Genomic DNA, 16,708 nt, shown 5'->3' on the forward strand with positions numbered 1-16,708 from the left:
CTTTCAATAACCCTTGAATCATACTATGTGTCTTCCTCCTTTGGGCCCCATGAAACTTGGAAAACTCAGGAAGTGTTTAGAGTAGTTTAAAACGAGAGACTTTGGAGCCCGGCAGATAAAACTGAGTTCAAATCTATTACTAACGTGTTTGAGTCACTGTTTTCTCATCAGTAAAGTGGAGATGATGCACTTACCTTCCTTCTAGGGTTATAGAAGATGAAATGACACGCTCTGGGTTAAGCCAGTTCCTGGCATGGATTAAGTACTGAATAAAGTATGAAGATGAGAATGAGGATGAGTAAATAAGTTTTAAAACTAACAACTGTTATTAACTGGATTGGCTTCAAGGCTAGTAATAATCATTTTGCTTTCAAAATTGTTTGACTATATTCAAATTCTTTTCTGTCAAACTACATCGATTGAATATCATGGCCCTAATTTAATTGCAATCATGTATTTAAAAATTTTTTAAATTTTGAAAATTTAAAAATTGCAATCATGTATTTAAAATATCTGGAGAGAGTTACTGGTGGAAGCTTGAAGGAAGGAACAGCTATGGAAAGTCACAAGTACCTATGTGCCTAAGGAGACAGGCACATAGGATGTCGTTACAGTAAGAAAAATTGGAAACAACGTAACAATCCATCAGTAGAGGCTTAGTCACATGATAGAATATTGTATAACAGCAAAAATAAATTAACTGGATCTACATGTAAAACATTAATGGCCACAACGCATAAGGTTTCATGAATAATAGAGAAGGTTGCCAGAGAATAGAGGGTGTGATATCATTACCATATTATAGTGGTAAAATACGTGAGACCATTTTTAAGGGAACAATTCTGAAGCATTCAGTATACTCACCTGGTGGTGCAGCCGTCACCACCCTCCATCTCCTACATCAATTTTTGAAGCACAGAAACCGTACTGTAGAATTTGTAGACACATACATATATGGAAAGTGTGGAAACACGTATGGGAATTATGCACACTAACTGCAGGGTAGTGGTTACCTCTGGGGAGAGAAGGGAAAAGGGAATAGGGATAAGGACATGGGGTTTTGGCTGTAGCCGTAACATTTCCTTTTTTTTTTTTTTTTTTTTTAAGAGATCTGTGAAGCAAATGTCAACGTCTGTGAAATTTGGGTGGTCGATGCAAGGCAGCATGTAATACTGTTTTCTGAGCTGTCTACCATTTGAAATATTTCATAACTTAAAAAAAGTTTAAGTCAGAAGTAGGGTGTAGAAAACAACTTGCAAATTTATACCTGACAATTCCAGTTTTAAAAGTGATATGTTTGTTTTAAATAAGGCTTTCACTCATACAGAGGTGATATTCAAAATATTTCACAACCTGTGAGTCCCAAGTACCTATGTAACAGAACACACAGCAGCTTTGGCCCTGAGGTAGGGTCTTTAAGGCCCCGTCCTACTGAGGCCAGCTTTCAGCCATTATTTCCTGCTCTGATTGGATTCAAGGCTGTAGAGCCTCACCAACACCTCTAGTATGTGTCCACACGTGCAATTCCCTAAATAGCTGACCGTGAACTTCCTCAATATTAAAGAGCCTCAATAGAATGAGTCAGCTTTATTGTTGCCCAAAGAAAGTCGCTGTTTCCTTGGGAGTGAGTCCTGGCCCATTTAAAGTTTCTCCCTGAGGAATCAAAGGCTTAATAACTCAAATGTAAGGTTATCTTCAAGCCCCAAATATCAAAGCCTGGCCAGGAAGCCCCAATGTTATTTGCTCTATTTTTCTTCCAGTTTCATTTACTAGCTATTCCATTTTGGTTTTTCAAAAAGCTTGTTAGACTGTGTAATAGGTTTTTGGGAAAAGGAAGGTGGGGAGCGTGCCCAATTTTACCAGTATTTACTCAGGAAAGAAAGCTGATTACAGCAGTAGTTTCCCTTAGAGCTCAGGAATCATTCCTCATTTTGGAAGGATCTCTAACCCAAGGAAATTGAAGCCATAGTGGTGGATTGATAGGTCTGCTTTGCCCCTCCCCGAGCCAAACCCATCACAAAATGGCTTCTGCCAAGACTACCTACTTAGGTTTCTATAATCTTTTCTCTGTGTTCTCTCAAGCAAAGTAAAATCAGAACTGTAGGCAGACTACTGCTACCCAAACCCTTCTCTAGGACTTGTCTCTCAAAAGGCACCTTCCCACCTTTCCCAGAGGAGTAAAACTGGGGGCATTTCCGGGGAGAGTGGACTGAAGAAGGGCTACTTTTAAATCTCCTGATTTTAGCCGGTTAGGCTTGAAATTTTTGAGAAACCACAAATCAACACTTTAGTACCTTCAAAGTCTTCGTTGTGATTTTTGTCTTGTTCTGTTATTTTGTTTGTTTTAACTAATGCTGGGCCCAATTTTATTTTCCAAGTATGCCTGGTCTAATTTTAACAGCATGACTTTATTCAACTTTACTTGAACATTAAAAAAAGACTGTCAATTAACAAAAAACAAAACCACTGCCTTCTGAATTGGCCCTAAATTTGATATCTTCCTAATTCCTGGAAATGCTTGAGATTTTTGAATTAAGGAACCATTGCAATGTTGCAAAAATGGTATCTGGATACACACACACACACACACACACACACATATGCATACATATGTATTTTTAAGTTTATTTATTTTGAAAGAGAGAGAGAGAAAGAGAGCATGCACATGAGTGGGGGAGGGGCAGAGAGAGAGGAGAGAGAGAGAATCCCAAGCAGGCTCCATGCTGTCAGCACAAAGCCCAACATGGGGCTCGATCTCACGAACCGTGAGATGGTGACCTGAACTGAGATTAAGAGTCAGACACTTAACCAACTGAGCCACTCAGGCGCCCCTGGCTATATTTTTAAATGCCTCCATTTCCTTGTGTTTTACCTCCTTTTTAAGACTCACCTGACTATTAACTAATTTTTTTTTTTTCTAGTTGCTCAAATTGTTCTCTTTCTACTATAGATCTTAGTCATTTATTCTGTGAACATATAAAACATTCGTGTGTGGCAGGAGCACACGGCTTAAATGTTGTCACCAATAAGACATTAGTGCCAGTGACCCACTATACTACTTATAAGACTCCCTCTGGTTTTAGCCTCTCTGTCAGACCCACATCATGCTCCCAGTAGATCTTGTTAGAAAAAGAACCACGTTCACTGAGCTCCACTGTTTTGTTAAGCTTTTCAAGCAGCAAATAATCTGGTCTGCATTTGAAAATTTGGAAATTATAAGTGGACTAAAAAGACACATAGTCCCTGCCCGTGAGTGGAGTGTGATGTGGCTGAGGAGAAAAGACAGGAATCCTGTAACCTAACACTGGGTTGTGTGATATAAACTGTAAGCACTCTAAGGGTTTAGAGAATGGGAAGCTGAATGACATTTGGAGGAAAAGGCAGAGAAAAATGAGCAGAAGGGGAAAGGTGTGGAGGAAAAGAATCTACGAAAGAGCCAGACCCACGGGGAAAGAAAAACTGGAAACTAGATTCTGACCTCTATTCCTGATAGGTAAGGTTAAGTGAACTCAAAAAAGAGTAAGATCAAAGAACAAGGCAAAGAAGAGAAAGTAGGGCAGTGGAGAACAAAAAGGCAATGCTAAATGGGAAGTGAATAACTCAGCCCTTCCTATGAAGGATAGGATGGTCCCAAAACGGATTTGTTAAAAATGGTCTGAACTGGTATCTAAAGTGCATTCTGGAGTCCAAACACGGTGTGCTCTTGGTTATAGGCCAGATGTTAGATTTGCAACCTAACAGCACTGTATCTGTTGTGATCCTCATTCCTACCCACTTGAATTGGTAAAATACATGTCTTCTAATAGGCTCAGAAGACTTCTGCCAACACAAAAGAACAATGAAGTTATTTGATTTAATTGACAAGGAAATACCTCCATCAAGATATTTGCAAGCCTTTGGAGTCAGTTGGTATATTATAACTATTGAGGCTAGACTTGCACTGTGTCTTGAAAGATGAGCAGGATTGGGATACTAGGAGAAAGAAAGGGCCCTCTCCAGGCCCAGGGAACCTAGTGTGGGCAAATAGGTCGTGATGGCAAAAAGAAAGGTACGTTTGAGAGCCCAGTGCGGAGACCAGTTGGGCCGGAGAAGCAACGCAGGACCCCGTACAGACTAATCATCAGCATCAGTGTACCAGAGATGCTGCCAGAATTACACATCAGGCTCCTGACCTCTAAGTCAAGCCGTGCTGAAGCAGGTAATCGTGGAGCAGATAAACCCCAGCATGATGCCGGAAAGCTAACAGTTAATCAAAAACGTAAATATGAGCATCACTTGTGTTAACCTTTCAGAAAGATTTCCCAGACGGAATAGATGTTATTTTATTTGATCTTTGCCATAATCCACTGACATGGGCAGCTCAGCTTTTACTCTCACTAGTAGACAAAGGCAAAAAACCCTGAGCACTGGGAGATTATGGAAGGTCTCGAAAGTCAGTCCGTCTTAACCAGATGGCCCAGCCTCTACCCCCAGACTCGTCCTCCTCCTCCCATACCTGTCTTGATGATGTCTGGGTGACTGAATTTAGAGAAAGAAGTGTGGGGAGGGTCTTGGAAACCCCTATCTCAGGTCAAGAGAAGTCACCAGCCCCCTTTGAACAAGGCACCCGTTTTTTTCAATGCCTTTCAACAAAACCTTGTGCGTACAGATTGTCAAACTTGTACGTGAGGCTGTGGAAGAGAAAAAAGTCAAAAGAGTTGTTTGTCTCATCAGGTAACTGCTTTGACTAATTTTTTCTTTTACTCAGATGTCGCGCGCGCGTGCGTGTGTGTGTGTGTAATCGTATATTGATTGAGCCCGAATCGGTCCCCTAAATGTCTCTTAAAGTTCCACTTAAGGGGTTTAAAAATCATATTCATGCAGTATTTGTTACCCTGCCTTACCTCCTGCACATGACTGTTGACCACTTTTGACTTTGTGAACTTCTTCTCTAGCGTTAGCTTCATTACTAAAGATGTCCAGATGTTGGAGGAATTTTAAACGGGCCTTCAACAACGTGTTGTTTTTGAATGGGCACCACATGCAAATAATTGTCCTACAGAAAATTGAATTCTTCTTGAGTTAGCCCACTTCTGTGAATAGTAAGCACTGTCAGGCTTAATTCCTCATATCCTGCTTGTGTTGAGTATTCAGGCCAAGGTATTCTCCTTAGTTTGTTTTTTATGAGAACCTCGTGGTCATTCACAAACCTTGAGAGAGACTCATTTTCCCTAGAGTGTAACAACTACAGTTAGGTTTTTTCTGGTCCATGGGCAATAAATGAACTTCCCCTCCTCGGGCTAATTGTTCACATAATGTTCTTGTAAGGCGGTTTGTGTCCTTAGGATGACAGAGGCATCTCTTCACAATGTATCTGAGTAGTGTCCCAGATATAGATGCTTGATGTTTGAAGAATTTTTCAAGGTGGTGGGGAGGGAATATAAAATATTCAGCTTGCACTTGGTAAACCTCATTTATCTGAGCCCATATGTACTGAGGCCCCTTAAATCTCAGCCTGAAGGCATCTTTTAAACAAGAACTCTAGCACAAAAATAAAATAAGAGCTGTGCATTTCAACATGAACTAGAACCATCTTATTTATCCCAATCTCTCTTCACACACACACACCTACATCTTGAAAACGAGGAAAAATAATTCCTACCATTATTAGTGTCTGGTATTTCTGTTAGATATTGAGAGACCACCACCACCCCTAACCCAGGATCTCTGAGCCAATTGCATAGAGTGGAGCTTCATTTTTTTGATTCTCGGCATGAAAACTGTAGCCACCTGCTACAAGCTCAAAAGATTTTATACCAGTAGCTCAATAGTGTGGCATTTCCCCAAAGCTGACAACAGTGTTTCAACCACTGCCTTGTCTGTGATGAATCTAGCACAGGACAGCTCAGCTACTGACAAGGGCTACATAATGCTTTATGGACTTAAGTCTTCTACTGTGTCTGTCCAACATGGAAAAGCCTAAAATGTTGAAGCAGGGCCAAGGTGGAAATGTCTGTCCATGATTCTAGGCTTAGAAAAAGTCACTTTCAGAGAGAATTATAGCAATGACTGAGCAATTGGGACACCACTTAGCACCACTTCATCCTTTTCGAAGTGCTTTCATTTCACTGGCTCTTGTGAGCTTCATGCCATTTTACCCTGTATAGTAGGTAGGATATGGGTTAGGCCATCAGGACACTGAGTAGTCAAGTGCCTCACTCAACGGCCGACAGCTAAACTGTAACAGAGGCGAACCTGAAACCCAGATCCCCTGATACGACCCCGGAGCCACTGTTCCCTCTCCTTTTCCTTACGTGGTCCATAGTGAAGGCAAAATCTTGAGGTATTTCTGTTTCCTTAGTACTCCTGAGATGGTAAGATTGGAAGACATCACAAGATCATAACACAAAGCTGTTGACAGAGCAAAGTGGATTTGAGGGAGTCTGAGCTATTCATTGTAGCTAGCTACACGGATCAAATTTATGTGCAGTTAATTTGATCCACTTGATCCATGGTTCTTATTCTATTTGTTCTTAGTTGGTAACCCGCTTCCCCCCATATTGTAGTCATCACTAATGGATAGGGGACTGTACTCACCTTAAAGATCTTTGGAGAGAAAAATTACCATTACCTCCTTTCTAAATTCACTGTTAGAGAAATTCATGTGCAGCTCTTGACCTCATGGCATGCTTTATTTGATTTTATTTGCATTTCAATGTACAAACGGTTCCCAAGTTACTACTTTTTTTGACTTCACGATGGCACAGAAGCAATACGCATTCAGTAGAAAACGGACTTTGAATGTTGAATTTTGATATTTTTCCAGGCTATCAATATGCCACCGCCCAGTATCATGAGAGTATTGTACTGCACCTCCCAGCCCCATGATCACGAACCAGACACAACCACTCTAGTTTTCTCTTTCCATACAGTATTTGATAAATTATATGAGATATTCAACACTTCGTGTTAGATGATTTTGCCCAACTATAGGCTAACATAAGTATTCTGAGCACATTTAAGATAGGCTCTAAGTTAAGCTATGATGTTCAGTAGGTAAGGTATATTAAATGATTTTTGACTTAATGATATTTTCAACTTACAATGAGTACATCAGGACATAACCCCATCACAAGTTGAGAAAAATCTGTAAGGGTGTGACAATCAGGTCTATAATTCAGCAAGTTTTATTGAACATCTGTGCCCAGGTCTACTGGATTTGTCAAGATATAAAAGTAAAGCATAATAAAATCCACTTTTGCCCTCAAGGAGTTATTGCCTGGGCAAAGCATGATTAGAGAATTCACATTAAAAACAAAACAAAACGAAACAAAACAGGGGCGCCTGGGTGGCTCAGTTTGTTGAACGTCCAACTCTTGATTTCAGCTCAGGTTGTGATCCCAGGGTGGTGGGCTCAAGCCCGGGTTGGGCTCTGTCTGAGTGTGGAGCCTGTTAAAGATTCTCTCTCTCTCTCTCTGTCTCTCTGTCTCTCTCTCTCTCTCTCTCTCTAAAACAAAAAATAAAATAAAATAAAAAACAGGTTTCTGTAGGTTAGAAAACAGAAAGACCTGAATGAACTAGAGTTTGCAGGGAAGGCTTTCTGGAAGACAAACATCTTGTAGAAGCCTGGAAACATGAATAGGATTCGAGTTGGTAAATATAATAGGCCAAGCTAACAACTATATGAAAACTCTCTCTCTCTCCCTCTCTCTCTCTCTCTCTCTCTCTCTCTCTCTCTCTGGCTCAACAAAATAGTAGTTTTTTCTTGTTCACATCAGAGTCCAAATGGGTTCCCCTGGGGAGGTGGGAAAAATCTCTGCTTCAGGTGGTGACTCAGGGAACCAGGCTCCTTCTATCTAGTAACTACTCAACGCCTCTGTATCTGACTAACCTACAGGGGATGAGGGTGATCCATGGAGGAGCTCAACACAGGTTTTGTTAGGGGCCAAGCCTAGAAGTAGCATACATCACTTCTGCCCACACCTAAGTACAGAGGAAGCTGGGAAATGTAACCTAGCTCTCTTCTCAGAAGTAAAAATAGATAGGATGACCTGAATACATAGCATTGTGTCTGCCATACTGAAGGGGGAGGGCTCTCTGAAGGAAGGATGAGGAAGAGAATGGTGGCAGAGCAAAAGCAAAGTTGAGTTCAGCTTGGATACCTACTTTTCAGGTTTGATTTGACTAAACTTGTTGAAAACAGAGAGACCAGAATGAACTAGATTTGTCACCGATTTTGAGCTTTGATCTTGGTGAGAACAAAAGAGGCTGCATTCATAGCCAGTGTTGTATCACCCGCCATCCAGGTTATTTCATTTTCCCGTGATGAGAATTACAATTACATTTGATTATCTTTGGTTTTACAGTGCTTCTCCAAAGCATAATTTTTTAATAGACTTTATTTTTTGAGTAGTTTTGTTCACAGAAAAATTGTGCAGAATCCTCATATGTTGAAACTACCCTGTATGTTACTCTAATGGTAGATACATGTCGGTATACATTTGTCCAGACTAATACAATGTCCAACACCAAGAGTGAGGTCCAATGTAAACTGTTGACTTTGGGTGATAATGTCGTGTCAGTGTAGGTTCATCAGTTGTAACAAATGTACCTCCCTGGTGGGGGATATTGATAGTGGGGGAGGCTGTGCTTCTCTGGGGGCTGGGAATATATGAGAAATCTCTGTAGCAAGACACAACTTTAAACAGCAGTGCTACACTGGTTATTAGATTTACTCCAAGTTCATGGATCTTCTCTGTTCACAGCAGTGTCTTCACTGACAATATATTCCTCCTGATTGTCCTGTAGCAAGCATCATAAATTGGCAACTTGAGGATGAATCCAGTTCAAAAATATAATTCATTTGGCCACACTCAATTTATTAAAAAAAAAAAAAAAGATGGAATGCATTTAGGTGGCATGTGCTCTCTCTTGTTAACCTCAGCTTTCCCTAGAACCTCACCTGGCACTAACCTACAGATTGATGTCACCTGCCCAGCCCTTAACAACATAGGAGTTTGTGACCCCTGTATCTGGGGCCTCTTTTTTAAAAAAAAATTTTTAATGTCTATTTTTGAGAGGCGGGGAGGGGAAGAGAGAGAGGGAGACACAGAATCCAAAGCAGGCTCCAGGCTCTAAGCGGTCAGCACAGAGCCCGAAACAGGGCTTGAACTCAGGAACATCGAGATCATGACCTGAGCCGAAGTCAGACGCTTAACCGACCGAGCCACCCAGGTGCCCCGGGGCCTCCTTTTTATGTGGTAGGTCATAAGGCAATAGTCCAGTTACCGAAATCCCCATCATATAGAAACTCTGAGTATTTTCTCAAAACTCACCACCTTTTTTGTTTAAATTTTTTTTCATGTTTATTTTTGAGAGAGAGCGAGACACAGAGTGCAAGCAGGGGAGGGGCAGAGATAGAGAGGGAGACACAAAATCCAAAGCAGGCTCCAGGCTCCGAGCTGTCAGCACAGAGCCTGGCGCGGGGCTTGAACTCACAAACCGTGAGATCATGACCTGAGCCGAAGTTGGCCACTTAACCAACTGAGCCACCCAGGCACCCCAAAACTCATCACCTTTGTGGGGATGAAGCCACAGAATATCTTTGAAGGATAATCCTGAAGAAATCCAAGAGATCTACAGGAATACAAGAATTCTTAATCTTTTGAGAGGGCTCGGTAGTCACTTTGACAATGTAACTAAAGCAATGGACCATCTCCCCGTGACAAAATCTCCCCATACACAAAACACTTTGCAGATTATTTCATGAAGTTCCTGAAACCAGTTTGTACACCGCTCCTGTGGTAAAGTGATTGGTAGCCGCATTTAGGCTACATGGGATGGAGATTAAGAGACTGGACACTGAGGGGCGACTGAGTGGCTCAGTCGGTTAAGCGCCCAACTTCGGCTCAGGTCACAATCTTGCCTTTCGGGGATTGGAGCCCCGTATCAGGCTCTGTGCTGACAGCTGGGAGCCTGGAGCCTGCTTCGGATTCTGCGTCTCCCTTTCTTTGCCCCTACCCCGCTCACACTCTCTCTGTCTCAAAAATAAACACTAAAAAGAGAGAGATTGTGGACATTGAACTCAGATGAGCTAAGTCTAGCATTTTCTAGGTAGGTAACCTGGAATTAGTCATTCAACCTCTGAACTTCTATTTCCTCATCTGGAAAATGATAGTAATACCTACTCCACAAAGCTGCTATGAGGATTAAATGAGAAAATGTCTGTAGAGAATCCAGCTCCATGCCTGAAATAGCCTCATAGTCGCAGCAAATGAAAATGGTTATTATAGTTAGTGATACTAGTCAGCCTTCATGGGTTTTCAGTGGTGCTTCCCTGGATGTCACGCTGGGCTCATCAGGAATTCAACATGGTCATTCAGGTTTGGCTTACCTGTCACTCTGAGAGATCACTTGTGACCTTCATTTCCCCAGCCCGTTCCCCAGGGTTGTTCCCGTGGCATCCTGGACTTGCTCGAAACTAATGCTTAGCCCAAGGCATTGTGATTGCCTGGTTATTTGTTCATCTCCCCAACCAGTGCTGAGCTCTGTTTTATACTACTCTGCTGTACTCCTAGTGCCTAGCACTGTACCTGACATGTAATAGACACAAAATAAATCTAATGAATCAATAAATCAGGAGAAAGAGCTTCTCTAGTAAACTTTTAGAAAAATACTGGCTGATGGAGGTAGGAGAGCTTTTCATTCACTCTGCCTTGGTCAACGCTCTGAGAGAATCAGAAGGAGCCAACGAGAAGACGCATGCTCAAAACTGGCCATTTCTTTCAGCCGGAATTTCTTGGTTAACTGGCCTAAACATCTATTGTTCTTTATGATATCTCTGAAGCCCTTTAAAGTACCTTCTGAGTCATGAAAGAAAGGACATTCCAGTCAGTAGAATATTCATTTGAATGCTTATCATTTTTAATTTGTACTTAAATTCTTTGGAAATTGACCTTTACTGTATAGAATATACTGTAACTTTTTTATTCAACAATATCGGATTAAGTCACACCATTCACTAGTCATGGAATATTACAGTGGGTTTATTAGAGTCTCTTACTGAAGAAATCCTGTTCTCATTGTTAACCACACAGTGAAGTCATCTCAGCTGGTCATTAAGCTCAGCCTCCTTCAACCCTAGTGACACACAGATATTTGTAGAGTTCTAGAAGCTCCATTTAAGGGCTACCTAGCAAGAGAACTTAACAGGCTCACTGTGCAGAAGTAACTTGACCCTTTCTGATTCTAGCGGGTAATTAAGTGGACAATAGACAGATCAGTTGGAGAATGGACTTTTCTGCCTGGTGGAGGATTTTCATATAGACCAACACATGATACCAATTTTCGGAGAATTGAATTGCACATGAACAAGCAAAATATTTTAATCTCTCTTTGATTTAAAGGGCACTTTGTGATCAACAGCTAGTGTCAGACAATTCAGCACTCTCAGTAATGGAGATTGAGCTGACACCATACTACATTTAGGACATTTCCTGGAAGTTTATTTTAACCATTTATCTCTGTATCATAAAATTAAAGAGCACATTGTGTCAAGGGGGAAAAAACTAGTATTTCCGTTTTCTGGTTGCTAGGGCTGCAGATGGAGAGAATTTTATGACTGCTTTCCATAGCTTATATTTGAGAGAAGGTTCATTTTTAAGATAGAAATAATACAAATGTAGGTGGCCTCAACAGCTGTAATTTTTATAAATTCAATACAAACATGCCTTCTGCCAACGTTTGAAATTGGCATTCTGCACGGCCAAATACTCTGATCTTTGCTGTTACCTAATTTGGGATTTTAGCTACTATTTCCAGGCTATTAACCTCCACATCTGGGCTCCCAGTGACCTCACATCAGGAAATCCCTGCTGTTTCAGTATTGATCAGCAGTGCCTCTTCCCCAACAGGTGATACATTTATTAGTAACTATCCAGGCTGCCCCAGCTTTAGGCAATTGTCTTCTTAAGAATTATAGCATTTATTCATTGGAGGATAATAAGACAAGGGAAGAAGTCAAATAATTTCGCCTGTAATTTGCAGCTGTTTCATACAGAGCTATGCTTCACAGAGAAAAGAGCCTGCAGTTCAGATATTATATAATGTCCCCTACTTTGCATAAGACATTGTGAATAATTTTTTTACAAGATGCACTTTATTTATGAGCAGGTCCCTCCATAGAAAGAGCTTGTTAGGGCTTAATGCTGATGAATGGAGACAGCACCATTCACACTTCCAGGTTATGGTCTGTCAGTGCTTTCATTATATGCACTAATTTACAAGGATTTATTTATTTTCTCACAAATGTAAAAATGTGCTCCAAGCTAAACACGCTGTCTGGGTGTCTGAGCCCGATGTTTTCCTTGCTGGAGGTAGGGTGGGGTGGGAACTCAAGCTATCTGTGGTACTCTTCCCGCCTCCACTCCCAGCCACTGCCTCACCTTGTGGTAATCTCCAAGATCTATCTTTTTTTGCTTGCTGTGGAAATGAATAGTGGTTAAAATTTTAAACCCTGGAAGTGGTTCTCTCAATGCAGTTTAATTCCTTTCTTAGCCAAACAAAGACTGTGCCTTCCATTGTGTTTTCAGTGGTAAGGAAAATGCTGGCAGTAAGCACATCAATGGATGTGGCCGTTGGAACGAACTCTGCCCACAACATTAGGTACCACATTTTGGAAATCTGGGTACAACAATATCAAAATATGAAAGTCAATTGAATCTGCAGATCTTGCTAGCCCCAGATGGCTTTATGTGCTCCGAAATCATTCACATCTCCGTCTCTGAAAAAATAAAGCTTAAAATATACTGGGCATGTGCCACCTTCTCCCACTCAGCCTAACAAATGGTAATAGATCATGCTGACTGCATCATTGACACCCCAGGGCTGTAACAATACTCATTATGGAGGGGAGACCACCCCCTTCCAAGTAATGGCAAAAATAATTCCTTTTCCTGCCTGGGATCTCCAGTTTGGTTTTTAACCACAGTGCAAATTAAATGCCCCTTAAACCTCACCAGTGAAGAGTTTCTAAAACTAGTTGTTTGGGGAATCTCTGCGTGTGTGTGTCTGTGTCTGTGTGTCTGTGTGTGTGTGTGTTGGTTGGTTGGGGAAGGAAAGTGAGAAGAAATGAAAATATGTACATATAAAATGCACCCTGATGCACTAGTAAAGCATCTATCACACAGCTCCTCGAAGACCTTCCTACTACTTCTTTTTCAACTCCACACGTAAATATAACCCAATCAAATGTAATTAAAGAGTCTCCAGGATAACGGAGTCTTTTGGAATTTGGACCATGATAAAAGAAACGGCTGCACAAATATATGGAAAAATATCCTACAAACGGTCAGCCAAATAAGCCCCGAAGGCCACTAGTGAGTATTTAATAAGCCTCATCTGTGGAACTGAGCTGACATGAACAGAGAGAAAGCGGTTCACAGTGTTTAGAAGTTAACCAAAGCTAAAAGTGGAAAACCATGTAAAGTCCAGGATTATCCTCCCTGGATCGGCACAAACTTCACCCTCTGATGAGGATGAGGAATGTAGTGGTCACAGGAACAGAACTATCCTCCCTGGTGTCCACATCAAGATGTAAAGAGCTCCCCAAATACGCTAGTCCCTGTAGGAATTCATTTCTTTCTCTATACCTTTTGTGAATCTGTTCCAACTTTCAAAGGGTTAGAATCTCCAAATTTACTGCCTTCTCGTTGGAGCAACACTTCCACGGTATTCCTCTTAGTTTCTGTGCACCTGGATTCTTTGTCCCTTGGCCTTCACAGAACTTGGCAGAGTGACATTCAGTATGTGTTTGGTAAATAATTCATGATTTCAGACACTTCAAGCTGAACTGCTCTCGGCCTTTCTCTCTCCAGACTTGAGTCATGATCTTTCAGCCCATCTTCTTCTGACAACCAAATTTTAAATTTCACACTCACTGATAATTTAATACAGAGGTCATAGAAGGTAATCATAGGCCTGCCTGCCACAGGGCAGACCAAACACTAAGCATTGGAGGCTTTGAGTTTGCCAGAACAAAAACAAAAATAAAAAGCAGAGGTATGCCTTGGTTCATCATTAGTCCACATGTTCTGGAGATGGAAGAACTGTTCATGTGGTGTCATCCTTTGACCTGCTCAATCTTAAAAGTCTCTTTTAGAAACCTGCTGAAAGGTCCTTATGCATCTAAAATTGAAAAGGGGACTTAATGACACGAAATTCCCCTTGTTTGGACATGCTGGTTTCCTTGGAGAACTCTCCAAAAACATACATGACTTTAGAGGCATTCGGGGAAAGTGAAAATGAATCTGTAACTTTTATAGATGCTAAGGATTAATACTTCATGAGGAACATCAGGATTAATCAAAGTACACCATGAAGCCGAGTCTAACATTAACCTCCTGCCAACAAATTAGTTCATCTAAAAGCAGTTCATTAAGTTGGGTTTATAAACTGTCTTTAGGTGAGTTCACTCTTGGCCCGGAAAATGATCGGGTGTGTGAATGTGTGTGTGTGTGTGCGTGAACACACACTAAAGGGACATGCTTGTTGTCACAGATGTTCCCAACTTTAATATGCATTCTGTGTCTCACAAGGTCTGGATAAAGGAGAGATCAGAAAAGACTAAATTGTAGACTAGTGTTAAAGTAATGCCATGTGGTTATTTTCAAGAGCACTGTCAAAAGCACCAAGGGAAGCAGGAACACCATATGTTCTTTATATATGTCTGACACTTTTTAAATGTATTATTTCATATGATATTTATAACAACCTAGGCGAAGAGTAACCAACTCATCCCAGTTTGGCCAGGACTGTCCCAGTTTTAAAACTGAACCCTGCCTCAATCCCAAACTAAGACAGTTGCTCACCTTTGCTTAGGTAAGGCAGTAATCAACGTTCTGAGACCAATTTCCAGTATTGGGGGGGGGTCCCCCCACAGCACCAGCAGAGCAGTTCTCGGATACCAGCTGAGTATCCTACAGTTTCACTCAATTCTGATGCTATCTACCCAGAGAAAGTCCATTCCCACAGGTGAGGGGCTCAGGCCCACAAAACTGCCCCCACAACGTACACCCCCTCTTCGGATGCCAATCGAGAGTCCAGGTTGTCACCAGCTATAGATTGGAGGTTCCACTGATCCCCTCCTTGGGTTCAATTAATGAGCCAGAGGGGCTCACAGAACTCAGAGAAACATTTCACTTACGGGATCACCGGTTTATTACAAAAGGATATAACTCAGGAACAGCCAAGATGGAAGAGACGCATAGGGCAAGGTGTGTGCGAAAGGGTGTGGAGCCTCCGTGCCCTCTCCAGGCACACCACTCTCCTCAAATCTCCGTGTGTTCACCAACCTAGAAACTCTGCAAAGCCTGAACTTTGGGGTTTTTAATAGAGGCTTTATTACATAGGTGTGGTTGATTAAATCATTGACTACTGGAGACTGACCTCAATCCCCAGCCCCTCTCCCCTCCCCAGAGGTCTGGGGGTGGGACTCAAAGTACCAACCCTCTATTCATGAATGGTTCTCCTGGCAACCAACCCATCTTCAGATGCGGTCCAAACGTCCCCTCGTTAGCGTAATAAAAGACACCTTTGTCTCTCTCGCCACTTTAGAAATTTGCGAAGTTTTAGCAGCTCTGTGTTACAAACTGGGAAGAAGGCCAAATACATATTTCCTATTATAAATCACAATATCACAAGCAGATTATCTTTTCCGTACTTTACCAAAGAGGAGGTTAAAATTTGGAGAGACAAATGACAACCGAAGTCACGTAGGAGTTGTAAGTGATGTATCAGTATTAGAACCCAAGCCTCCTACCCACTATTATATATTTTCCAAAACACCAGGCCGTAATTAACACAACGTGTAAAAACTACTGTGAGAATTTTATCGGCTTTCATTTTTTCTAGCAGTTTGACCATTCCCTTTGTGACACCATAATTTTGCTTTCCAAACTCCTCTTAACAGATAATATAGAGAAAAAAACACAGTCCAGTTTATCAGAATTATTACAAGCTCTCTGTGAGCTGAGTGTGAATTGATGAAAATAACTTTAATACCTTCCAAGTCACTTATTTCTAATGCAACCATGAAAATAAGCGGTGGCCTACGCATCTGCACGCTAAAAGAAGTGTAATATATGCTGCCTCCCCGGTCTCTTCCCGTTTATCTTAAAGGGGATTTTTTTTTTTCTGTTTGTGGGGGTAAGCAAGTATTAGGGGGCAGAAATGTAAAACTACGCAACACAAAATGGTTAGACCTGGCTTTATTTCCCCGTTACGTTTTATCATTTCTTCTCAATACACAAAGAAGCGAATGTGTGTCTGAACAAACCTCTCCCATTACTGTCCTGGCTGTGCTGAGCAAAATTGAATCCATATGTCTTTAAAATGCTCTTCGGTTTCTGTGGCTTCTTTCAAAATACCGATCTTGGTGCAAATGTGGCCCACTAGACTACTAATGCTCATTTGCTTCTTCCCACCAGGCATCACAGTTGATAGGCATGGATTCATTTACTTTGTGGATGGGACCATGATTCGGAGAATTGATGACAATGCTGTGGTCACAACTGTAATCGGCTCAAACGGTCTGACTTCCACACAGCCACTGAGCTGTGACTCAGGAATGGACATCACTCAGGTAGGCACCGCTGGTTTCCAAGCGTTACCGCCATTTGGCGTCATGGAAATGGATACCAATTTTCTCATACAGAAATTAGGTAGAAAGGAA

General features: G+C 41.5%; 1 protein-coding gene across 6 annotated transcripts in view; it reads left to right on the forward strand.

Annotated features, from left to right (window-relative positions):
- TENM1 (teneurin transmembrane protein 1) overlaps positions 1 to 16,708 on the forward strand; it is a 781,688-nt gene that overhangs the window by 691,316 nt on the left and 73,664 nt on the right. For all 6 annotated transcript variants that reach the window (XM_019438138.2, XM_019438139.2, XM_053892078.1 and 3 more), the window contains one exon: positions 16,464 to 16,618. In XM_019438138.2, coding sequence (XP_019293683.1) covers positions 16,464 to 16,618 — 155 coding nt within the window. The remainder of the gene's footprint in view (positions 1 to 16,463; positions 16,619 to 16,708) is intronic.

Source organism: Panthera pardus, unplaced genomic scaffold, assembly GCF_024362965.1.
Source record: "Panthera pardus isolate Hobbes unplaced genomic scaffold, ASM2436296v1 HiC_scaffold_27, whole genome shotgun sequence".
Taxonomy (NCBI): Eukaryota; Metazoa; Chordata; class Mammalia; order Carnivora; family Felidae; genus Panthera; species Panthera pardus.